Source organism: Lissotriton helveticus, chromosome 12 (genome assembly GCF_964261635.1).
Source record: "Lissotriton helveticus chromosome 12, aLisHel1.1, whole genome shotgun sequence".
NCBI lineage: Eukaryota > Metazoa > Chordata > Amphibia > Caudata > Salamandridae > Lissotriton > Lissotriton helveticus.
In genome coordinates this window covers 696946577-696972199 of record NC_136073.1, presented here as the reverse complement: position 1 = coordinate 696972199, position 25623 = coordinate 696946577, and the positions used below count along the sequence as shown (strand labels likewise).

Sequence of the window (25623 nt, the reverse complement as noted above, 5' to 3'; positions counted from 1 at the left end):
CATATGCACACACGCTCATGCGCATACACTGGCTGGCAAGCACACATTCACTCTCCTACACACACACGATTTCATGTGTGCATACTCACATATGCACACACGCTCATGCGCATACACTGGCTGGCAAGCACACATTCACTCTCCTACACACACACGATTTCATGTGTGCATACTCACATATGCACACACGCTCATGCGCATACACTGGCTGGCAAGCACACATTCACTCTCCTACACACACACGATTTCATGTGTGCATACTCACATATGCACACACGCTCATGCGCATACACTGGCTGGCAAGCACACATTCACTCTCCTACACACACACGATTTCATGTGTGCATACTCACATATGCACACACGCTCATGCGCATACACTGTCTGGCAAGCACACATTCACAATCCTGCACACACACTCATGCGTCCACATGTTCACATAGGGCCAGGTCCACACTCGTGCAAACACTCACTAGTACACACACACACACCCTCACACACATACAAACAACATTAATATACGTTTTTCTGTAGGAAGAGAGCAGCAGCCGCACCCACACCCCCAGGCACCAACAGGCAGGCCGAGCACCCTGCATGACATGCTTGAAAGTGGCAGGTATTCAGGGATGCCGAAGATCCGACTGAATGTAGGAAGAACAGGGGAGGATGGGGGAGTCCTTAGGTCGGGCTCAGACAAGTCTGTTTTATTCTGTCTGCCCGAGTAAAGCTACTTCCGTGAGGGATAGAGGAAACCCCATCAGGCACAAATATGTATCTGTGTACACGACAATCTGGGGTGAATTACATGGGGTCAATGTGCCATGGGCCCGACCATGCACAGCCTGAGCCCTGCCCTGAGCCCCTTGCCCTACTCTGCAATAGTTGAACAGTCACCCTGCCAGGCAGCCACCTGGGGGGCATGTTACCACACTGACAGTAAGTATTGAGGAGAATCCCACCCCACACCCCCCTGAAGCTACGCCCCCTGCCTAAACTCTCCTGATAGATTCCCCGGACCTTCCTGCGCAGATCTCTAGTGGACACTGAGTGAAACAAGGCCTATGCAAGGCTGGCACCCTTGCCTGTGGACAGTAGCATCTGAGATAGAGAGGTTGGTGAGCCTTAGGTGCTGCACGTCGGATGGAGGCCTGGGAATCACAGTGGGTGGGGGGACTTGGTCCCCAGGAGGTGGAGAATAGAAGCTCCAAAATGAAGACCTAGAGAGATGCACATTGGTCTGTATCCTGGGGAGGTAGAGACAGATACTAGGAGATGGTGACCTAGAGAGGCAGGGCGGTCTTCTTGGCCCCAGAAAACGGTCAAGAGTGATGTAAAAGCTATGGAAATTGGAAGACCCTCCGAGATTGAGAAAGGGGGGTGGGTCAGTCCCTTTGGTGATGTGACAAAGTCTCAACTAATATCTGAGCAAGAGGGTGGTGGGTCTCAGTCCATAGGGGTAGGGTAGGATGGAGGTGTTGAAATGGAGACATTTGTGGGTTTGAGTCCCAAGGGAAGGGAAGAAGGCTCAGGGAGGCCGAGAGGCTGGAGGTAATCCATCACTGGCAGACGCAGAAGGATGGGTTCCCGTCGAGGACAACACTAGGCCATCTTGCCCACAAGATGAGTAACAAGCTCCTGCAGGGCCCGGGCTCTCAGCAAGGAGGTCTGCAACACTTCCTCGTGGTTGGCTCTTTCTTGGCTCTCGTAGCTCAGCACAACTTTGTTAGTAACGAGAGAGAGCCCGAAAACACGAAGCCCACAGTGCCGGGCCACCAGGACCTCTGCCACAGTGCTCATACCTAGAGACAAGGTATAGAGGAAGGTGGTGGGAAAACAGCAGTGAGGGAGAGCAGAGAAAGGTGACAGAAACAAGTCGAGGGAAATGATTGGAGGAAAGGAAAGAATAGGGAAAGAGAATGAGTAGAGAGAAATGGAGAAGATATAGCAAGGAGTATGACAAGAGAAAGAGTAATGAAATGTAAATCACAGATGTGAAGGGAGAGAGAAATACATCACAGTCAAAGTGGGGTCAAAGGATGATGGAGAATGGAAAAAGGGAGCGAGGGGGAGAGGTGAAAACAGGAAAAGATGGAAAGAAAGAGAGAGAAGATAAAGAGGAAGATTTATTGATACAGAAATAAAGGGAGAGCATGAGGAAGGAAAGAAAGGACGAAAGAAAGGAAACAAATTAACGTATGTTAAGGTTTCTGCTTTTAATTATTGATATCATGCTTATTATTACGGATTACACATATATAGGACAGTTTCAGTAAATCTACGTTTTTAGAAACGCTTTAAAAACATATTTATTTTAAAATTTCTATAAGCAATAATCAAACAATCATAGATTTGCAACATTCTTCAAAACAGCCAGGATCAAATGCAGAGCCTACACTTACGTTTTTAGAACCTTAACTGCCTATTGAGCAAAACCAAAACTGCCAAAGTAAACGCTTACATAGTTGCCAAAAAATACAGGCGTAAATGTCTGAATTTGACAAGTATCCCAGTTTTCCAATCCCTCCGGCCTTTAAAAACCAGAGGACTCAGCAAACGCATTATCACCTCGCAGAAGCGAGTTGCAAGACTGGGCATGCAAGGAAATGTCAAAACAGACCAACAAAAGCAGCGGATGGCAATTTAGGTATCAAAAACATCCCCCCTAATCCTGCGTTTGGAAGAAGGTCTACCAATATGGTAATTGTGGGGAAAGACATTTAAAATCTGTTGTGCTTATATGTTAGCGTGTGAGACATGGACAATGATGCATGATAATTTCTTGGGTTGAGTTGCTCAGTTGTCCCAAGCTCCCCCATCATCGCCCCTTATTTGCTTGCGAGAAATCGCTCATATCGGCCAGCAAAGTAAATTACAGTTCCAAAAATCGAACACCGAATTGGTTGGAAGGAGACTTCTAATAGCCACACTACCCCCCAACACCAGAATACGCCCTCTCTCTCAACATCGATTTTTGGAACTTTAATTGACTTTGCCGGCGGATATGAGCGATTCCGCTTTGATGTAGTAAGGCCTTGTACCTACTGATTCTACACCACAGGATATCATTATCAATGAGAGATAACCATTGAGATTGAGAACAGGGCGGAGATACTGAGCCCCTATCTTTTCCTAACAATTGATGTTGTTATGGATTACAAATTACGTGATTTCATGAGATGTTATAGATAATACGCGGTCCTAAGCCAAACAACTTAGTCATCAGGCGACCCTTTTATTCAACTTGGGCCAAAAAGTCAACATCTCATTCCTTGCTCATTTTTTTTCTATTATGATGATTATGAATGTGCAATAATCCCTAATATATATTTTTTCGTTCTAAATTATTGGATCAACCAGGATTGTACAGTGTCTTGTGTACGTCTTTATGTACTGTCACATTCACTAGAGCACTGCATTTTTTGCACTTTGTATATAATGAGTATACGCATGAGTACTGAGGTCTGTTGAGAGAATATATGTCAGCAAAAGAAAACCATGTCAAACCTTTCCTGTTTGTGTTCTGAGAATTCTTCTCTATATGTAGTAGTTATTACATAAAGTGAGGGGATCACTTACTGAGGATGTGATTCCTACCTACTGAATGATGCCCATGGCACTCTGTACATTTATATAATTCTTACCGCTGTCCAGGTGGGTTTATAGAGTAGTCCTTGTTATAATAACGTGTTCTATTGGGTGATAGCTCCGAAACGGCCGTGGTCCAAATTATCGATGCCCTAGAGCTCACTCGACCAGAATGGAGCTTGCCTCCTAATCCTACTGTACCTGTCAGCAGCATTTGACACTGTGAGTCATGATACCCTTTTAAAACTTCTAGAACACAGGATGGTTCTCTCTGGCACGTGCTGCAATTATTCCTTTTCCTACACAACAGATCTCAGTGCATCCTAATTGATCATGCTCTATCCGATCAGTCTCCAGTGTCGGTGGCCATACCACGAGGCTTTCTTTTCTCCCGACATTGATTAATCTATATATGGAGCCTCTAACTGAAATCCTCATACTCACCCACATCTCCTATCACATGTATGCTGATAACACCCAACTTTACATGAAAATCAACATCCCCTGACAGCATCAATATCCTCAACAACACCTTGAAAAAAACACAACATTGGCTGACTCGTAACCACCTCAAACTCAATGACCTCAAAACATAATTCTTACTGATCTCACCACCACCCCTAATATCAAAGACTGGCTCCCTCTTCTCACTGCCTTGAATTGTACCCACACATCATTGACTCTGCTAAATCCCTGGGTATAACCTTGGACAAAGGCCTCTACATGCAAAAACACATCAGTGCCATCACTAGAGAAGCTAACCATCAGTTGCATATTCTTAGGAAACTAAAACCTTTCCTCCCCATGGCAGACCTCAAAACAGTGGTACAAGCTCTTGTATTATCGAAATTAGACTGCGGTAGTACTAACCTGGAAGGCCTCCCGAAAACCTCACTTGCATTGCTGAAAGCTACATTAAATGCAGCGGCTAGGCTTATCAGTGGATCAAAAAAGTGATCTTATTACCAGACCTTTAATCACTGAAATGGCAACCCTACGAGGCTAGGATTACCCTCAAACTTGGTTGCATGATTCATAAAGCGCTGCACCACAGTATCCCCTTCTACTTTACCCAGAAACTGACCCTATCGGGTGAAAACATATCTTCCAAAATCACAAGCTCCTTCCTACTTAATCAATCAATCAGTCAACATTTATATAGTGCAGCACTATCGCCCATAGGGGTATCTGGGGGCTGAGAGTCCCATGTCTCAGTCAAAAAGCCAGGTTTTGAGTTTCTTTCTGAAGTCCGCCAGAGAGGGTGCTGTTAAGCCACAAAAATTCAAGAAAAAGAAAACCTACAACAGACTCTTCTTCAGAATTGCCTCAAGAATTTGGAACTCTCTCCCTACCGAGATCAGATGCAACCCATTCACATCCATCTTCAGGAAAGAAGTAAAAATATTACTATCTAACAAATTCCTCTCACACTGACGACACACCTACCTCTCCTCATGAGCGACTCTTCCCAGCTATTTGTTCGTTGCTTCTAGTCACGCATTCGCCCTTTCCCCAAGATCCCCGCCACTCTCTTTTGCATCTCTCTACCACCTTTCTGGAACATACTGTAATATGCCTAGGCCTGGACTATGTGTTCTTATCACTCTGCTTGCCATACAGGCATGAACATATTCTTTTTGTTCTAGACCAAGTTTTTGTACACTATCTGTAAAGCGCTCTGTCACCTGAAAGGGTTTTGTTCACGTGATATAAAACTCTAAATAAAGAAGTACATTTTCAGTGACAAAATAAAAATAAGGCATTGCAGCAAGGTTAACTGACAAGGTTAGTGAACGTTATTCGCTTTCTTTGCAGTGAACATTTTTAACGCGTTGGGCTATAAAGGTTGGAGGCAGGGTTTAGAAACAGGTTTACTCATTTAAAAAAGAGAACTTTAACTGTCTATCATGCATGTAGTCCAAGGGCCGCATTTTGAACCTACATTCGAGTTTGGCAAGTGGGATATTGCATATCCTATGGCACTTGTAACACAGCGGACAGAATATGTTGTGTTTGTGACAGAGTGTTTCATCTTCAAAACTAAATCAGTTCATTAGGCTTGAGTGGCCTGTCTCTCAAACCTCTATTGTGGCAGGGACTGGCAACCAAATCTAGACGTTTAAGCAATTTCTGCAGACATTTCTCCTATAGCAGCTCCCACTTATAAGGCAGAAGGAGCTTTGGCAGAAAAATAGCCATGAGCCTGGTATGCCAGGCTGTGCCAGCACGGCAGAGCTCTAGTTCTTATGTCAGCAGTTCTTGTTTACATAATTAAATAATAACAGGTTAATAATGTATATATGCAGAAATAGCAAAAATGTAATATCGTCTGTAAATGTCAAGGGATTTGGAAATAGTGACTAAAAATTAAATTCATTGATTCGTGAGTGCAGTGCTAATACTGCACACAGGACCTAGTTTAGATAACTGGAACACTGGTATGCAATTACAAAAAAAGAACATGTATTAGGAGCAATACGACAATGTAATAAGCTGGAGTTTAGCATATTGCTTCATCTTTTAGCAATAAAACAACATTTTGAAAAGCTCCACCATTCCCATTAAAATTACAACCTTCATTTGCCTTTATGTTTATTTGCATGTGATTCTGATATTTTTCACTTCGTGTATTTGTTGGATATATAACTGTTGCTTTATTTTTGTGTACTGTTTGGAGGTTCAAATCGTAGAGTTTGGTTAGGCAAGGCCCCCGGCCTCGAGTAATGATTCAATGGTGGTCCACAAAAATCAAAAGATCAGAAGATCCTCAAAGTGGGGGGTCCATCTTCAGAAGCCGCATTACTAGTGTCCCCTGCACGCTGAAAAGTTTCTCCCAGAGTGGAGATTTGGGCCTTTAGTTATTACAACAGATACATAGTCATGCCCCCTTCCAAAAATGTTCATCATTTGCTTTCCATCTGTAACTTCGGAATAGTTGAGGGGTAAGATTTAAACTCCCACCATGCACTAAGCATCTTCAGAAGCTATTCTGTGTTAGCAAACAACCAGTAGGCTATTTTCAATTCTATTTATAATTTATACACCAGACACCCGCATATTCGCTATGCAGAAGACTGCACACCCCAGCTGCTCTGTGCGGCTACCCTCTATGATCTATTGCACAGAAGCATGAGGTAACTTCTCAAACACTAGGTACTATGTTGTCCTCTCCTCACATCAATTAACAGATTAATAGAATTTATTCAATTGGATTATGGTAAAAAAGTTTAAACTGTAATTTTTCTTAGGTTTTCACACAAACTTAGTGATTGATATTCAAGTGAGCAAGCAAACCAAGGAAATAATTTCACCAGATTGGTCATACCCACTGGAGAACCTTATTAAAAAAGGTATGGGGGCATGGCCAAGTAAGATGGGGGCGTGGCCAAGTAAGATGGCGGAGGGGTTGTGAACTAGCTCTGCTCCAGACCCCACTGATCGCATAATGGGCTTCCCTGGAGCCTAGGGACAGTGCTCCTTACCGCTCCGTTGTCCTTTACCTCCTGGGAACTGCTTGAGCTGTCGGTGATAGTGGAGACGCTGGGGGGCCGGTGAAACAGAGGCAGATCGGCGGAGGAGCTGAGACCCTGGGCACCATTTTGTGAGCACTCCGATCGCGGGCCCCGCGTCCGGTTGCCGACACTGGTGGGGGCAGTGGGGGCCTCCTTCTGCTCCAGAGAGGGCCCCTTCTCTGTCCGGTGCGGCGCCGCTGGGCGTTTTGGGAGGATCGGTCTGGTGGCGTGGTTGGGAGCGGGCGATCCCGCGATGGCGCCTCTCCGTGAGTACCATGCAGCGGGGGAGGCGGCGAAATGGAGCGGCTGCGGGGGGCGCCTTCTGATCTGAAGAGGATGCGCAGGTGAGCTCCCTTGCATGGTATTAGATGTGGCCTGGAAAGCAGATACCCGAGGAGAGGAGCTGGCTCAGGGTAAAAGTGCCTGACTTTAAGATGGTGGCGGTGCTGTAACGGCTGGAGGTGGCGGCGGGAGGAGTGAGCCCCTAATTGAGCAGCAGTGTCTGGGAACCTGGTGGAGGTTGTGCGACCAATTACTACCAAATTGCAAGAAGATAAAATTCGATATCGGTGGTCCTTTCCCTTTGGTCTCGTCTTTGAACATGGAAACAAAACTCATCACATATCGGATCTTTCTGAGGGTCTCCGTGTCCTGGGATTACCCTTGCCAGAGGAACCCCCAGCTTCGAGGTCATCAACGGAGGCAGCGCCACTCAGGAGGAGCCCCAATCCTTGGCACCCTGTCTCGAGAAATCGCTGAGGCTCATCGTCTCATCGGGGATCTCATATCCACACACATGCCCGGCATGCGAACATGAGTCTTTCCATGCAGTGCCTGAAAGACGTGGTAACGTCGAGGGGCTTATCGGCGGGAGTGGCCACTGCGGCACCGGAGGTAGCCCGACTTGATCACCAAGGACACTGAGGTTTTTATTTTTTATTGTCCATTCGACATTGTGCTGTTCCCTAGTCTTTTAAGACATTGCGATCTGGGGGGTGCGGGTCTTGCCCGTGCTACCCACTATTCCTCCTTTTGTGTCTGGAGGGTGTTTGTGCCGAGGGCCTACTGGTCCACCGACCTTTGGTTTTTGGGGTAGATGGGGGGGGGGGTTCTTTGTGTGGGGCGAGGGTTGCCAGGGGTGACTGTTGGGGGTGTTTTCTGCTTTTTTTGAAGAACAGGTTTATCACTTTCTAGTGGTGAGGGGGTTGGGTAGGGGGCTTTGTTGGGGGAGATGGATTGGTGGCCTGTGTACAGTGACTCTGGCTGTGGGGTTGTGGTCAGGGGGACAGTATGGGGACGGAGGCGGGGCATCCTTTTTGATGGTTAACGTAGCCTTCTGGAATGTCAAGGGACTGAACTCCCCCCAGAAGCGCCAGAAAATTTGGAAATTGTTGAATGACTGCAAAGTTGAGGTAGTAGCTTTACAGGAGACTCCTCTCAGGGCAGAGGTCACTAGGCTACGCCACAGGGGCTATCCCCTGATATATACTCCATCCGCTGCGGCTTTGCTTTTTCATGACACGGCGAAATTTCAACCCAAGGCTGTTAAATCCCATAGGGAGGGGAGATTGCTGATAGTTAAAGGTCGACTGAGGGGCACATTATGCACTTTTGTCTCCCTATACGCTCCTAACTTGGGGCAATCTGCCTTCCTTTCCCATGCTCTTGATCAAATAGGGGGGTTCGCTGACGGTTCCATTGTGCTTATGGGGGACTTTAATCTCACGTGGCAGGGGTCCCTTGATAGTACTAGTACTAACAGGGCAGCCATTGGCACCTTCTCTGGCAGGGTTCGACAGAAAATTACTGATCTGGGGCTACATGATGCCTGCCGTTCCTTGCACCCTACTACAAAGGACTAAACACACTTCTCCCATGTACATAGGACGTACTCCAGAATTGATTACATTTTTGTTAGCCATTCCCTCTTAGGGGCAGCACAGGCCGCCCAGATTCTCCTGATAGCTGTCTCAGACCATAGTTTGATCACACTGGGCCTTCACTGGAGCGAGCCCTCTCCGAGGTCTTCTCGGTGGTACTTCCCGATGGCTCTCACCCGAGATCCGATGGCCAGGGAGGACAAAAAAACGGCCATTACTGACTTCTTTGTGCACAATGACCCACAGGATACATCCCCACAGAACACCTGGGACGCCTTTAAGGCAGTACTGCGAGGGAAATGCATCCAACTTAACTCGATACTAAATAAGCAGAGGACGAGAGAAAGGGAGGCCCTTGAGAAAGAACTGGAGGTTGCGGAACAGGCACACAAAGCCACCACAAGCCGAGTTCTCCAGAGACAACTCACGGCCCTTAGGGATAAACTGCGGTCCATATATTCCAATAGGTTGGAATTCACTCTCCTAAGGATGCACCAGTCCTCCTTCACCCAGGGAAATAAGGTGGGCTCCCATTTGGCATGCCAGCTTAAGGTACAATGGGAAAGGGACTTCATTGGGGGGATTTTAGATCGCCAGGGGCATCTCACACACTCCGACTCCACAAAAAGCAAACATCTTTGGGGATTTTTATGGTCAACTATATCAGGGCACCACTCCAGACACGGCACGGCAACAACGGTTTTTAGACACCCTTACACTTCCACAGCTATCCCGTGCATCGGCTGCAGCATTGGACTCCCTCATATCTCAAGAGGAGGTCCTGGAGGCTATTTCTAGACTCAAATTGCATAAAGCCCCGGGGCCAGACGGCCTTACAGCTCACTTCTACAGATGTTTTTCGGTAGAGCTCCTTCCACATCTTACGGCTTTATTTCAAGCCATCACATCAGACACGCGGGTCTCAGGCTCTATGGCGGAGGCAATGGTTACGGTGATCCCCAAGCCTGGTAAAGATCCGCAGCTTTTGCGGCTCCTATAGACCCATCGCGCTTCCTAACTTAGATGCTAAACTTTACTCCGCAATCTTAGCAGCTCGTCTGGAAAATCTGATGCCGGAGCTTATACACCCCGACCAATCCGGATTTATAAAAGGCAGGCAAACACATGACAACATCAGGCACACTGTTTACCTGATTGAAAAGACTTCTAGGTTTAAAATCGCTGCAGTTCTAGTGGGCCTTGATGCGGATGAAGCCTTCGATCATGTGGATTGCGCTTTCCTCTTTTTAACTATGCGGAAGTTTGAGTTTGGTGACTTTTCTTAACATGGTGAAGGCCAACTATTACCTCCCCACCTCTCGAGTGATGGTCAACGGTTGCTCCTCCTCCCCTTTTGCCCTGAGCAGAGGCACCCAACAGGGGTGCCCCCTCTAGCCCCTGTTGTTCGCCCTTAGTATCGAGCCCATGGCAATCAGGTTCAGTTCCAATGATGGGATCCTGGGCAATCCCTCTAGCGGTTCTGAACACAAGGCATCTTTTTTTGCCGACGACATCCTGCTTACGCTTACAGATCCGGTGAATTCGCTGCAGGCTGTACAGGAAGAACTTCGCCACTTTGAGCAAGTAGCAGGGTTTAAGATAAATTTCACGAAATCCTTCATCTTTAATCTCACCCTTCCTCACGCGGAGGTGCTTCGCTTGAAAAACCAGACATCTTTTCAATGGGAAAAACACTCTTTACTCTATTTGGGAGTGCATCTCGCGGCTAAGCTGGGTGATTTGTACAAAGCGAACTACCCTCCGCTGTTGACTCAACTTCAGCAAGACCTTAAACGGTGGGCCCCTCTTTACATTTCGTGGCTTGGAAGAATTAATGCAATAAAAAAAACGGTTGTACCTAAATTTTTTATACTTATTCCAAGCGCTACCTATCGAGTTGGAGCGTTCTTTATTACCGAACCTTAGCACTATGATCACAAAATTTATTTGGCAAGGGGGCAGGGCGCGTCTGCCCCATCATGTGCTCAGACGTCCACGGGCCAAGAGTGGCTTGGCGTTACCTGACTTTACTCTATATTATCAGGCTGCTCAGTTACGGGTGACAGCAGAGTGGCGACAAGGGAATCGGACAAGCACTGGCTCCATATGGACTGCTCTTAGTGGGGCGATATATATGGGATGTCCTTTGGAAGTCTAAAAGAGATCACCCTCCCAATGTATATATTAACACCCCCACCCGCACAACTCTGAACATTTGGGATACAATTACGCGCAGGGAGGGTTGGACCTCATTCCCCTCCCCTCACACGCCCATCCACTTTAATCCGGCATTTTCCCCGGGGCTACATGAGGGGCCCTTTGATTGGTGGAGGGAGGGGGGTTGCCTCAAACTATCTGATATGTTTCATATTGGGGAGGTCCTGACGTTTGAGGGGTGTAAAAAGGAATTTGCGATCCCACAGAGTGAACACTACCACTATCTCCAGCTTAAACATTGGGTCATAACACCTCACATTAGAGAGGCGGCTACTAGGGATCTTTCGGTCATGGAGAAGTTTGTGATTCATAGGGCGAGCTCCATGAAAGGCACTATCTCGGTTCTCTATGGCATGCTGCTGGACACTCTACATTCTCCACGGTCACGTTATATGACATTTTGGGAGCAAGTATTAGATAGGGATATATCAGAGACGGAATGGGCACATATCTGGAGGGATATTGCAAAGCATAACAAGTCCATGGTCCTTTGGGAGGTTCACTACAAAACATTACATGATTGGTACCTATTCCCCACTAAGCTTCGACAAATTTTCCCTGACACCTCAGATCTCTGCTGGAGGGGATGTGGGCTTCAGGCATATATAGTGGGAGTGTCCTAAGATACGGCCTTTCTGGGATGAGATCCTCTCTCATATCAAAGACATGTTGGGTTATCCAATTCCGATCTCCATAGACTTTGCTCTCCTTGGAATTAGAGACCCATCCTTGGACCACAAAACCACAGCTGACAAGGCAATTATGTGGACGTGTTTGGGGCGGCCAAGCTTACTATAGCAGCTGCATGGAAGAAGGCAGATACGCCGGCGACATCATTATGGCATGCTCGACTGTGGATCATACTTTCCATGGAACGTCTTGCAGACATTTTTCGCGACAATTACAAAGACTTTGAGCTCCTCTGGGGTCCACTGGTAGTCTTCCTATCTCAGGGTCTGCCTTCTGCGGTTTGCCCTCCGACTGTGCGGCCATGCACCTCTCCCAAATATAGGTTTCCCCTTGGACAATTTGACACAATGAGACCCCTAAGGTATACTTTGAGACTATCTTAACCTCTCCACTAGTCAACATGCCAGGACAAAAACTGCCTCATGTGTATTGTCTTCTTTCTTTTTCACTGTAGCCTAGTCACCACAGGGAGGGGGCAGGTGTTTTTGAGGTCGGGTATTGGTTTGCCGAACCTCCTTGAGTTATGTTTTCTTTAAATTGGCATCACTCATTTTGAGAAGGGTGTGTAACAGGACTCGGGATCATATGAAAGTGAACCCATCATAGCTGCATGTTTTGCAACCCTAGAGCCTGCGTGCCCTCGGGTGGCTTTGAGGTCATCCTCCTAATTGTTATGCTCTGTTTGATGCTCAATAAAAAGATTTTTTTGACAAAAAAAAAAAAGGTACGGCCCGACTCTGCCCCTCCCTTCCAAAAAAATATCTTTACTATCATTACACTTTAGTCAAAACTTTCCAAATATAATCTCAAAATTGAGAACTGTTCCTAGATTAACAGTTCTATCAGATATTTTTTCAGTCACTCCCATATTAGCTGAACAGGTTCAGCACTTTTAATCTGGGTGGACAGGAGAAGCGTTGAGTGGGTGGGGGGAGACAAGAGATAATGTTACACTGGGTCCTATACCATCTCAAAGTCACGATAAAGGTCAGCAAGGTTCCTAGACAGCCCTTCCTTGGCAATAATCCTGTTTTTGTTGTGTGTACTAACTAATCTGTGTTAATTGGGCTACGTTGTTTATTGTAAATATTTCAGTTTTTACCTAAAGCATGTGTCATGCTTTCCATCCCAAAAGAAGCCTTCGATGTGCAGTATTGTGAGTGTAAAAGGAGTGTTAGTGAGCACAAATCCTAGTGCTAACAAGCAAAATGCCCAAGTCTGATGGCTGGATATTAAAATAGAGCGATAGATGGAAGTGGATGTTTAGATGTCCGCTAAGACTACTGGGCTGAGGTGCTACGACACCTACTGCACTATTGATAGCTACATCCCACCGAGGGTTTTGGGAACACTCAAGGACTTTGAGCAGCTCCTTAAAATGGCCGCCTATGAGCACGTGCCTGCATAGTAGAGTGATCTGAAAGATGCTTAGCTTGCACTGATCTCATTTTTGTAAGAAAGCAATGTCTTGTAAACCGAGGGAATAGCCTCTACACATTAATTGTTGTTAAAATAGGCCAAGCCAGATACTGCTAATCCACAACATTAAGTGAAGTCCCAAATCCTGAGATGACCTAATACAATGTGGTGTTTAAAGGAGTTTTTAACACTCACCCACAGCATCAGCTCCTAGTGCCTTTAACATGCAGCATTCAGCGATGGTCTCATACGAGGGTCCGCCCACCATGCAGTAAACGCCTTCACGGATAAAGTCTTGGTATCCCAGATCTTCAGCACACTGCATGGCAACGTTGCGGAGGTCTTTGTCATAGGCATCAGAAACACATGGGAACCTCACCCCAAACCTGCAGGAAAGGAAAATATTTCCATGAAGGGTAGTTAATGGAAGAAGATTTCTTGGCATGTAACCAGCATTCATCATGTAATGCACGTTAATGGGATATCAAACAAGATTCTTAATGGATGGCGCGTTAACAGGAATAAGAACAACACTCCTAGAAATCTTAAGGAGCTTATTCCGAGATGACAAGTACAGCAATGTATCATGGATTAACAGTGATGGTATTCCATTAAAAAAAAAATTATATATATATATATATATATATCTATATATATATATATATATATTCCACAACAAAAGGTAGCCCCAAGGAGAGACGCCACAGGCAGGTAAATTTCGTTCGTTTTTATTTCTCTTCTGCAGCTTGCAAACAGGTTAACAGCATGACTGGCAGCGCTTCGTTAAGATAGCCAAACGCGTTTTAGGAATCACACTTCCTTTCTTCAGTGGCTCGAATGCTGTGAACAACAGAGCAGGATATCTAGCGCACGTGTATTTAAAGTACCTGCCCCAGTGGGCGTGGCCTCATGGCCTTCTGGTTCTCGTAGTACGCCAAAGTTTTCACCAAGTGGGTCTGCCCTGTGTGCACAAAATATAAGCAATGTTCATACCCCAGTGGGTTGGTGACAGTCAATGCTGTAAAGTCTGTCCTGCTTTTTAACTGCCAAAACACAAACATGCTGACAGAACAGGCATGGCGCCGTCATACTGCCTCCCCAGTGCCGACTCCTCCTTGGTTTCAGCACAGGCCCGCAAAACAGCAGTGGGCGTCTCTCCGCGGCTGGCAAAGCCGCTAAAATTCCACAACAAAAGGTAGCCCCAAGGAGAGACGCCGCAGGCAGGTAAATTTCGTTCGTTTTTATTTCTCTTCTGCAGCTTGCAAACAGGTTAACATCATGACTGGCAGGGCTTCGTTAAGACTGGGGTTTGAACATTGCTTATATTTTGTGCACACAGGGCAGACCCACTTGGTGAAAACTTTGGCGTACTACGAGAACCAGAAGGCCATGAGGCCACGCCCACTGGGGCAGGTACTTTAAATACACGTGCGCTAGATATCCTGCTCTGTTGTTCACAGCATTCGAGCCACTGAAGAAAGGAAGTGTGATTCCTGAAACGCGTTTGGCTATCTTAACGAAGCGCTGCCAGTCATGCTGTTAACCTGTTTGCAAGCTGCAGAAGAGAAATAAAAACGAACGAAATTTACCTGCCTGTGGCATCTCTCCTTGGGGCTACCTTTTGTTGTGGAATTTTAGCGGCTTTGCCAGCCGCGGAGAGACGCCCACTGCTGTTTTGCGGGCCTGTGCTGAAACCAAGGAGGAGTCGGCACTGGGGAGGCAGTATGACGGCGCCATGCCTGTGATCACGTTTTGGTAATATTTAGTTCAAAAAGTATTACTGTGCAACCCAGTAATCGTTAAATTTGCTTTTAGGATTCCTCATTTCAATTCTGACAAAAATCAGCTCAAATTCAGTTTTCATTCAAGCATGCATTCAATCGAATAATGATTAATGGGCTGAGACATGAATATGATTACTCGTCTGACACGTTTCGACACTAATAGTCTCTTCCTCTGGAGCAAAAATAAAGAATTAATAATCCCCAAATATATAGACATATGTAAATCCTTATCTGCATAGACATGTTGCCACCATTGTGGACAGAAGTCTCCATCAAAATGTAAACCACCTCCATTCATTATATGTGCACAGCCCATTCACAACCCAAGAGACTAAACCCTAAGCAGAGCATCGAGAAGAGCCCAGGGCAAATGCAATGTGGTACTAGTAGACTTAGAAATATGTAAAAAGTGGCATTTCTTAAGGAGGGAAAGGCGTATCCCTACAATGGATCTGTGTATTAGAATCCTTCCCACATCAAAAAATTAGTACACATCATTGTTAAGTCATCGCTGTGAGCAAACAAGAGTAATGTGCAGTCACCTGATTAACAGACATTTTTCCTACATGGTCTTTGGTGCTGTAACACTGTAGGAGTGACTCAAATAAAGGATACAAAATCACGATAAATGTGTGTCATGTTGCCACCAGCAAAAATGTGGTAGTAACATTGCACATATATGTGCAAAAAGGTACAGTAAGGCGGTTTCTCAACACCATTCCTCTTTTATTTGCGAGAAGTGCAAAATCTAAAGGTACTTCAAATAGTAACCTTATTACAACTAGTTTGAACACAAAGTGGTGGAAAGGTGTGATTGAAAAAAATAAAGAAGATTTGAGCTGGAGCACGGAGCCTTTTAGAAGTGAGGGTGCAAGACTGTCACTCAACCCACTGCTCCAACCCACTACCCGACCTTCACCCGTTTCCCGTATCGCCTCTTGCGGCAACTCTCCAGATTTGCGGCGGCTCCTGCGCTTCCTCCGGGGACCACCACTCTTCAGACCAGACGTCCTGAATTCCCTCAGCTTCGGCGTCCATGGTGGCGGTGTCTTCCTCCTTGGTAATGTCTTCCTTGGCGACGTCTCTGTTGGCAGTCTTCGTCTCAGCTGCGTTTTCCCCAATGGTGACCTCCTTGCTAGAGTCTTCTTCCTTGACGGCGTCTTTCTCTTTGGTTGCGTCTTCCTCCTTATTGTCCTTCGTCTGTTTCTTCATCTCCTTTTCTCCTCTTTCTCTGATTTCTGATTGGGCCTTTTGTCGCACACCCTCGCTTTGTGATAAGCCTGACCCATGGGTTGATGTGTCTTCATCCTGCAGAATTGAATGACAGTCCATTCTCACTGTCTGCTTCCTTTCCCAGCCCTCGTCGTCATCATCAGGACCCAGGAAGAATGGAGACCATGGACGAGGAGCGGGAGGTAAGTCAAGGGTCCGGGGGGGTTGGGTTGCCCTCTCACAGACACCTTAAGGAGCATCACGCACAGCACCAAACCGCATCCAACCAAGGTCTCACTCTACCCCACCATGAGTCATGCACAAGGCCATCCTTAATGTCTAAAGTAACCGTGCATCCTACCCATGGCAACTATGCATCCCCGTCAAGGCCGGTTGCAGCCAGTGATGGTACTAAAAAGCACTACCTGGCCGACAAAGTGCTACTTGGTCATGCCATTTGTATTTGGGGACTATCAAAAAGCCAGCAATGTGGCAGTTATAATTATTCCCTCCCTCATTATTCCTCTTTCACCTCTTCATCTCCTTCCCTGTTTCTCTTCCCCCCTCACACCTCCAGCAGCGGTGAGCTCCAATTAGGATCTAAGAGTGGAGCTCAACTTAGAATGTTGGTAACATCTCTTGTCAGTGGTGAGCTAGGAGCCATGGTGTATGCATCTTGCATAAAGCTGTTTTCAATTACCTTATTTGATTTATCGTTTTTTTAATAATGGCAACGAGGATGGGATAGCAGTGGTGTGTTCTCTGTTTTTGGTCAAACTCCTGACTACGTGCCCTTCATCTAACTCTGTTTTTGGTCAAACTCCTCCCTAGCTGACCCGCATGGGCTAAGTCAACAATATGTTCCCTCAGTCCAGAAGGAGGTACACGTTTTCCCAGTCTGAGGATAAGACCGCCTTTTAAAGAAAAATAATTTCTTATATTCAAAAAGGTTGTAAATCTGTAAGTAACACATTGTATTTTTCTGACCATCCCTCTACTATATTCTCTTTAACTGAAGTCAGTGTTTTACCCGTTGAGATGTAATTCAACCATTCCTCTTTCATGAAGGCCCAAACAGAAATGGATAAGAAAGGGTTACATTGGTCTGGTATGTCCCCATTCTTTTGTTGTATGGGCTTTCTAGATAAGAAATCTGTTGCCAAATTCTTCTCTCCTGGAACATATTCCATTTTGAAATGAAATCCTTGTAACCCTAAAATCCGGTTGTACGATGGAACAACGAGTTCCTCTACCCTGCCTACCTTTACAACGCGGTCTCTACAACGACTGCGCCCTAACCACAAATTGCTTTACCACGCATTCCTTTACCACGAATTTTAGTTGTAAAGGCATGCATGGTAATTGGCTATCCGTGGCTAGGGACACCCTCCTCCTTCTCCCCCTGAACCCTAAGTACAGCCCCCAACATCCTAAAAACGACCCTGAACTCCCACCCCTAAAACTTACCCCAGCCCCTAAAGACTACTCTGAGCCCACCGACCCCCTAAAAACTACTACAAACCCCACCCCTACAAACTACCCCAAACACCCCCACCCCCAAAAAACTACTCTGACCCCCTAAAAACTACTATGAACCCCCTCGCCTCCTAAAAACTACCATGAACAACACCACCCCTAAAATCTACCCCTAACCCCTCCACCCCCTAAAAACTACACCGAACCCCCACCCCCTAAAAACTACTTCGAACCCCCTTACCCCTGAAACCCATCTTACCTGTCCTGTTCGCTTTCCGACACTCCTCTCTCCCTGTCCATCCCGATCACTAGACCGACTATGCCTTAACCACGCACATGCGTGATTAAGCCAAAGTCGTTGTTCGGGCAAGTCGTTGTTCCGCTTGTGGGCTTCCAGAACTCGTGGCTCTGGCCTCGTTGTTCCGGATGTTCCCCTAAAATCCATTTAGATATATGTGGAGTTGCTTTTTCTACATCCTTTGTTGAGAATACTGAAACTAAAGGTTTATGATCAACTCTTAGGTAGAATGGCAAACCCCATAAATAGAATTTAAAATGGTTTACCGCCCAAAAGCAGGCTAATGGCTCTTTTTCCACTGTGGAGTAGTTAAATTCACCACCTTTTAATGTCCTTGAGGTAAATGCAGTAATTCCTTTAGCCCCACCCTCAATTTGCACAGCACAGTGTAGCTCCTAAACCCTTATTGCTAGAATCAGCGGTCAACAGTCTTCAAATTAATATTAAAATTACCTATACTGGGGTAATGAGTAATGGCACTTTTGATTTTTTTCAAATGATTAGTTCTGTTCCACATTCCATTCAAAGGTGGTACCCTTCTTTAATAATGCCCTCATAGGTTGGACTTGGTCAACACATTTATTTTTACAAATTTGGACATGTAATCTGACAAACCACAAAATGATTTTACTTCATCTTTGTTTGAAGGAATATGAGCATTTTATGGTTTGCTGTCAATTGGAGTGTATGGGGAGACTCGGATCTGCAAACATCTTCTACGTTACACCACCCAACAATATGTCACCTGTGGGGTACACATATTTCACATCGTTTTCAGAAGAATTCACTTGAAAAATATTTCTTACCATCTCCCTCCTCACTCATCTGATTTGATCAAATGTAAATGTTTTCCAACTTCCTTGCACACTTTAGCAAAGTAGCCTTTTTTTATTGCACTCCCTGCAAATCACTCCTCTTGCCACACATTTTGGGTCATTAGCTAAATGATTTCTGTTGCCACATCCAAAACATTTCCATTTACCACCATCGTTAGGTTTGTTGTGTTGTAATTGTACACCCTTTACTTTGCACGCTTCCTCAACCTCATAAAACTCTCCATTGTCTTTCTGTGGGTCAGAAGTTACTTTCATCAATTATATATATAAGGCTGTCTGTTCAATAATGTTTGCGATATTGATGGCATCAGAAAGACTAGGATTCAATGATAAACGTTTCTCTTGTACCTTCTGATCATTGGCACACCTTACTGGTCAATATTTTATTTTGTTAAAAACCATGTAAAGTTTGCATAAAATGTGTATTTTATCCAAAGAAACTGTACAGTACATGCAAAGATTATTGTAACAATCAAACCAGTGTCAATACAGTTCATAATTCAGTTAAAACCAATAAATTACAGATTAGTATTATTAAAATTTCAAACCCATTTTTTCACGTGCCAATCTAGCTGCTAGTAAATATCTACTCAGACTGAAAATTATGTAAGGTGTTGTGTCACATTTCAGGACTCTTAAAGCTTCTTGATACTTCCTAAAGCTCAGTTTTTGGCAAACTCAGTGAGTCCATTCCTTCCTGATCTTATCGTAGGCCGTGCAAAATAACAAAATGTGTGCAACGCTTTCTGTATGTCCCAAAGTGCACAGAGTGCATGTACATTCATCTTCAGATTTGTTACATGCCTTCCATTTTGTAGTGTAGACTTGAATTTTCCAAAATATCATAGCAAAATTTCAAATACAGTATTTTTGCCAGATGAGGTTGGATAGTATCTAGGAATTCCTCGAAACGGTGGGCTTGGCTTAACAGCAAGAAATGTCACTGTCAATCTCCCTAAGCTTGGAATGCTGTGCAGAGTGTTCAAAACATATTCCCAATATATTTGCTTTAGATGTTTCTTGGAGCTTTGTGATAGTGCTTGCAGCTCACTCAAATAACAGTTTAGGCCAAGTTTGGTGAACCATGCCATGTAGTAGCCAAGGGAAGGATAGCCCTCTATCCAGTTCCATTACTTTCAATGCCATCTCTGTAATGAGCCGGTTCCTGTGTCGAGTACTCTATCCAGTACCATATGTCTCAAAATTCCAACATGTTCCATCTGCCTGAAGTTTAGACCATGGTACATTTGTATTAATGGTATCACTGGTGGTAAATCTAATAGTCCTCTCATAAATTTGTTCTCGTCAAGGGCAAGCTGTTTTATGTTATCTATGCCCCACAACTCAGCCCCGTTTAGAGATGCTACCTGTGCTTTATGTGGGTAAAACTCTAGGGCCGGTGTAATCGTTTTAGTTGTGGACATATTGTATCTATTAGAGATTGCCCTTATGCCGTGTGCGAGAACCATTTTTGCTTCATTTATTTGGGGATTCCACAATAGCCTTGAATCAAGTGTGATACCTAAATAATTAAAGTTTGATGCATGCTCCTTGTTCTGTTGGCCAACTGTGATGTTTCTCCTAAAGATCCAATGAGGTTTTATAGCCATGTATTTTGTCTTACTGGAAAATATGTCTAGTCCCTTTCCAATACAATATGTGTTGAAGCTGTCTAGTAAATTTTGGAGACTCCTAGGCGTTTGTGAGACCAGAATAGTATCATCCGCGAAAAGTAGCACGGGAACTGGGGTCCCACATAGCTTCAGGAGTCATGACTGCACTTGTTAAGATGATCAATGACATCAATAATATAGAGTGAGAGCAGGATAGATGCGAGTACACACCCTTGCTTCCCTCCTCTATTAATATTGCAGTGTTGAAAGGTCTTTCAGCCACATTTGAATTAGGCACAGTCTCTAATAAGGGACCAATTTGTAATGCGCTCCTAACTAATATTTCCATTATTAGAGATTAAGTAAGTGTGCCAAATTCAGATGTGGTCAAAAGACGTTCCAAAAGTGCAATATATGTAGTAACTTTTAAATGTTTTGATTGTGATGTGTTAAAAAATGTGTGCCTTTCTAACACCATATTTGTTGTTTCCTTAAAGCAGCTTTCTAACTTATCCAAAGTGGTTTGGAAAACTTCGAAATTGTCATCTTCTCCAATAGTTTCATCAGACACATGGTCTACAATGTCCTCATGTACCTTTCATCTCTAAATTATGTGATAATATATGCTGTTTACATATTAAAGAAACATGTTCTCCTTCTATGGCAATCAAATAAGAATTGAACATTCTGATCCATCTTTGCCAGGGTAATTCTGATTCCCCGTTCTCACTCAGAAATGGCAGAGGCTGATTCATACTGGCAGGAGCCATTTTCACACTAATTCTCTGAAAGTAGTAATACATTCTATAACACTTCAACAGGATATTTATGAAACAATTATAAAATAAAGAACAACTTTCGCACTGAATATTATCACAACCCCAACCCCGCCAACATTACTACAAACACTGCAGAGGAAGTTTCAATAGAGCAAAATATTGCTCCCAGTCATTTATAACCTTTATATACTGTTCTCCTGGGGAAGTTAATTCCTGTTACCAGAAAGAAGAACATTAGTTGGTTAGGTTCCAAACCTTAAACTATAGGACCAGGTTGATATGCTGAAGCAGAGAAAAAGAAACAAAATCCACCCATCTCCTCTCCTGATAAATATAAAGGGCTAGACAGCTGAGAAGCCTTGATCACAGGCAATGAGCAATGAGAAGTCTCCTCACTGATGTAAAAGAGAAAATGTTGGGGCTGGTGCAACTGGCACCCACCACTTCAGTTGGCATCAATATGAAGGCAGAGAGACAATGAAGGTACACGCCTCGTCTGATTGCGTTAAGCGAAAGCAGGCATATGCCTCTTGTACTAACAAAGGCAGGAAGAGATGGCACTGCCTCCATGGAGCACCGACAGAGGGCGGGGAGATCCAATGTCGCCATTGTTGAAAAGACGATGAATCAAATAGGGTAAGAGAAAACAGCTTTATTCGATGCATACACCATGTCTCCAAGCTCGCCACTGACCGGAAACATTACCAACATTCTAAGTTGAGCTCTGCTCTAAGATTCAAAACAGAGCACACCACTGCTCGTGGTGTGCAGGGGGAAAAGAAACAGGAAAGGAGAGGGAGAGGAGAAAGAGGAATAATTAGGGAGGGAAAGATTATAACACATCTCCCTTCCAAACAACAAAAACGAGAAAATCATATTGTTCATTACATGTAAGTAAAATAAGATGAAGAATGGGACATTTCCTAAAACAAGGAGTAAAAACATACCATTGTTGCAGAGGGAAAATGTAAACACAGACATCAATATTAATTTGTTACATATTGTGGAGATTAACACCACCAACTCCCCTGACCCCAACATCCCTCTCTCCTCAACCTGTGAGTCCTAGCCCAAGAAATATTCTTAAACATAGAGGCAAGAAAATTGATCAGAGTTGGATTACCATCTAGTGTGAGGCAAACAACAGCTTTTGGGTCCCATGTGTGGCACATACAGCTGCAGAAGACATAGCTAATTTGGGCGGACAGGCCATTTTAGATATAGTGATGTGTCAAATATCACTTTCTTAGTCCCCCTTGGGGAAGAAAATTAGATACTTTAGTTGCATAAGGCACTGGAAGCGTCCAAAGACAATGGACTTAGGAGAAGGTGGACAATTAGAAGAGAAAGTACAAGTTCCATCTGGCAAATGTGATGTGGCCACCATATTTAACTGTTTTTGTCCTTCGATCCTCTCTTAATATCCAGGTCACGTGGGCTCCTTTGCTGATGTCATAAAATAACTTTCTATGGTACATGTATTTGTATAAAAGATCTAAGGAGGCCATGTTTCCAGCTGAGGTTAGCTGGCCCAAGTAGCAGCTGCTTTAAATCTTGGGGTGTGGGTCAGGATTCTTATGTGCATGGCTAGTGCCTCTCAATAAATCCTCAATGTTCTCATTAGGAGAGAGTCAAGCGTTATTACCTCTGAGGGAAAAATAAGGACTCCTATAGAGAGTGACAATAGCACGCCTTGAGGAGGCTTACAGAGGAAGTATGTTGTTTGCACTAACCTAGGTGATATAATCAGGCCACCAAAATATTGGTTTATGAGCCAAAGTCAATAGGCCTTTCGGACTTTGGGCATGATTATAAGTGATTAGAGACTCCAGGAGTGGTATTCCTGCACCGGTAAGTGCATATGCAATAAATATTGACACAGGATGTGAGAATACTAGGCCATTACAAGTTTCACACTCATAAATGAGGAATAATGTGCTTCTGTACCAAGTAACACGTTATTCCCTATTGCTGGGGCTTTTTCCACTCAGGGATTTTGCCTTCTATTAGAAGGTGGAGAGCTGAAACATAATTGTAATTTGAAGGTTTTTGTTTTGCAACATTCCAGTTTAATCGGGTAACTGGAGTTACCCTCTAAATTGGGAGTAATGGACAATTTGGAAAGGAATATTAATTATTAGAATATTTGAATGCTGAGACCTCCATTGAAGACAATGGAGTGGCTCCGGGCTTATAATGGCTGGAATAATCCTTCAGCTTCAACATTCCAATGTTTGGCTTTCTGTTTCTCCCTTTTAACTTAGAACATTCTACCCTTAGTAGGTGGAATTTCTAAATAGCCTTATAGCCCTTCTGCCTCGAATTATACCTGCTGTTAAAGGCAGTCTCGTTCATAATGGGCTCGGGCCTATAACTCGAGTTTAGGACCTTTAACAACTGGTATAGCCCTCAGCAGCGGGCTATAAGTCTATAGAACTGTGATTTTTTTTATCTGAAGACGTGTGGAACAGGAGCGAGTGTGCGGCAGCACTGATGGATGCACAGTGAGGTGAGAATGAAAGAGATTGTCAAGGAGCATGGGAGAGAAATGGAAGAAAGGAAAGAAGTGAAGCATAAAGGGTGAGATGGAAGGAAGTAGGAAGGGAAGGAGACGGAAGACAGAGAAAGAAGGAGGTATGAGGAAATGGAGGAAAGAAGTTGAAAGGGAATGAAGGACTTGGAGAGAAGAATAAAGGAAGGAGATATGTAGAGCAGGAGGCAGGTAAAAATAGAAGACAAAATTAAATTGAAGAAAGAAAGAAGGGACATAGAAAGAGAGATAGGGTGGGTATCCCTGCTGGAAAGTATGTAAGCTAGTATGAAAGAATCCAGGGAGTTTTTAGGTAAAACATGTTGAGAGAGGAAAGGAAAGAGTTAAGTTGAAAGATTAAGAAAACCAAGTGAGGATAGAACTTACCGCTCATCGTTTGGGCCCCGGAGTGGGTTCTGTCCAGCCAGGCCTGGCATGCTGATGTGGTCCTTTATGAACATGATGTCCCCCACGTTATACTTGTCATTCAGTCCCCCAGCCGCGTTGGTAACAATCAAAGTCTCCACCCCGAGAAGGAAGAACACTCGGATGGGGAAGGCGACCTGCAAGAGAAGACATACCTCAGCCTAGCACAAGCAGTGCTGCTACTGGCACCAGTCACATCGGAGTTCTGGGCTCGGTCAGCGAGGAGAGACTCAGTGATGTGGACATTTGCACAACATCTGTGCACCATGCATCAATGCTGTTCTCATGGTAGAGGCCATTGAAATTCAGAACATTTCAGAGTGGGAAAAGTCTTTCCAGCCCTGACCTGAAATTAGACTGGTCTATCATGCACACCCCTCCAATGACCTTCGAGCACAGCATCCTCAGGAAGATGCACAAACATCCTTGGAAACAGGGTTGTCCTCGATTGCTTCCAACTGTTCAAGAACTAACAGTGGCCAACACCTATGATACTCACAGAGCTAACTCCTGCCCTGCTCAGTGAGTAGCTCGACCTCCCCCTGCATTCCTTCATTATTTTCACCAGATTCAACCTACCTGTGACAAGGGGATGTGGGTTCCAATTCCCAGAGATACCCCAGGAGGACATGGTTGGGATTTGCAACAGCAGAAGCCTTATACTGATGCTACTACCTGACTCCCCTTCGGTTAGCCAAGAAGCGCCTCAAGTTCTAGACTGCGGATCCGGCACCCTTTGACAACAGGTATTGTCCCTCCCCAGTTGGGACAATTTTAGTGTACCTCCTGCGAAACATGGTGCTAATTCTGACTGCCTGCCTACCTTGATAACAGAGGGCAGCACAGCAAAAGAAGACTGTCTAACTACACAGAGACTTGTCTGCATTTATGCCTAAGGGCCAAGTCAATGGAGTACACCTCCTTAGAAGAGATCAAGCATAGCCACAGAAAGAAAAGAAGAAACACAAGGACACCTCTCTTAGGCATAGATGAAAGAATCTTTGAAAACAAGGAGAGGGGCTCAGAGGTTCCAAAGGGACATAGCAAATATACTGACAACGTCAAAAAAAAGATTCCCTTTGAACCAACCACTTTCAATATAACTCACTTCCCACACACCGGGCTATCATTCAAAATTTGTAACATACTAGGAACACCCCATAGGAATACAAAAACAAAAAATTAAAAAAAATATAGTATTCATTTAATTTAGCAACACAGAATCAATACATTAAAAAACACATCATACCATTAAAAACATGTATCATCATAAAATACATTGCATAACAATCACTCTAATAGTGAAAGAACACTAAATGCTAATACATAGAAATAACACGACTGGAATAATACATGGAAGGAAAAC

At 44.5% G+C, this 25623-nt stretch overlaps 1 protein-coding gene across 1 annotated transcript in view; it reads right to left on the bottom strand.

Annotated features, from left to right (window-relative positions):
• Positions 1-274: 274 nt before the first annotated feature.
• Positions 275-25623, bottom strand: part of LOC144799340 (purine nucleoside phosphorylase-like) — a 156399-nt gene continuing 131050 nt past the window's right edge. Inside the window, exons 4-6 of the mRNA XM_078670588.1 lie at positions 24219-24394; positions 13499-13689; positions 275-1799 (exon numbers count right to left, since the gene is read on the bottom strand). Of these exons, the coding sequence (XP_078526714.1) occupies positions 1600-1799; positions 13499-13689; positions 24219-24394 (567 nt within the window). The 3' untranslated portion in view covers positions 275-1599. The remainder of the gene's footprint in view (positions 1800-13498; positions 13690-24218; positions 24395-25623) is intronic.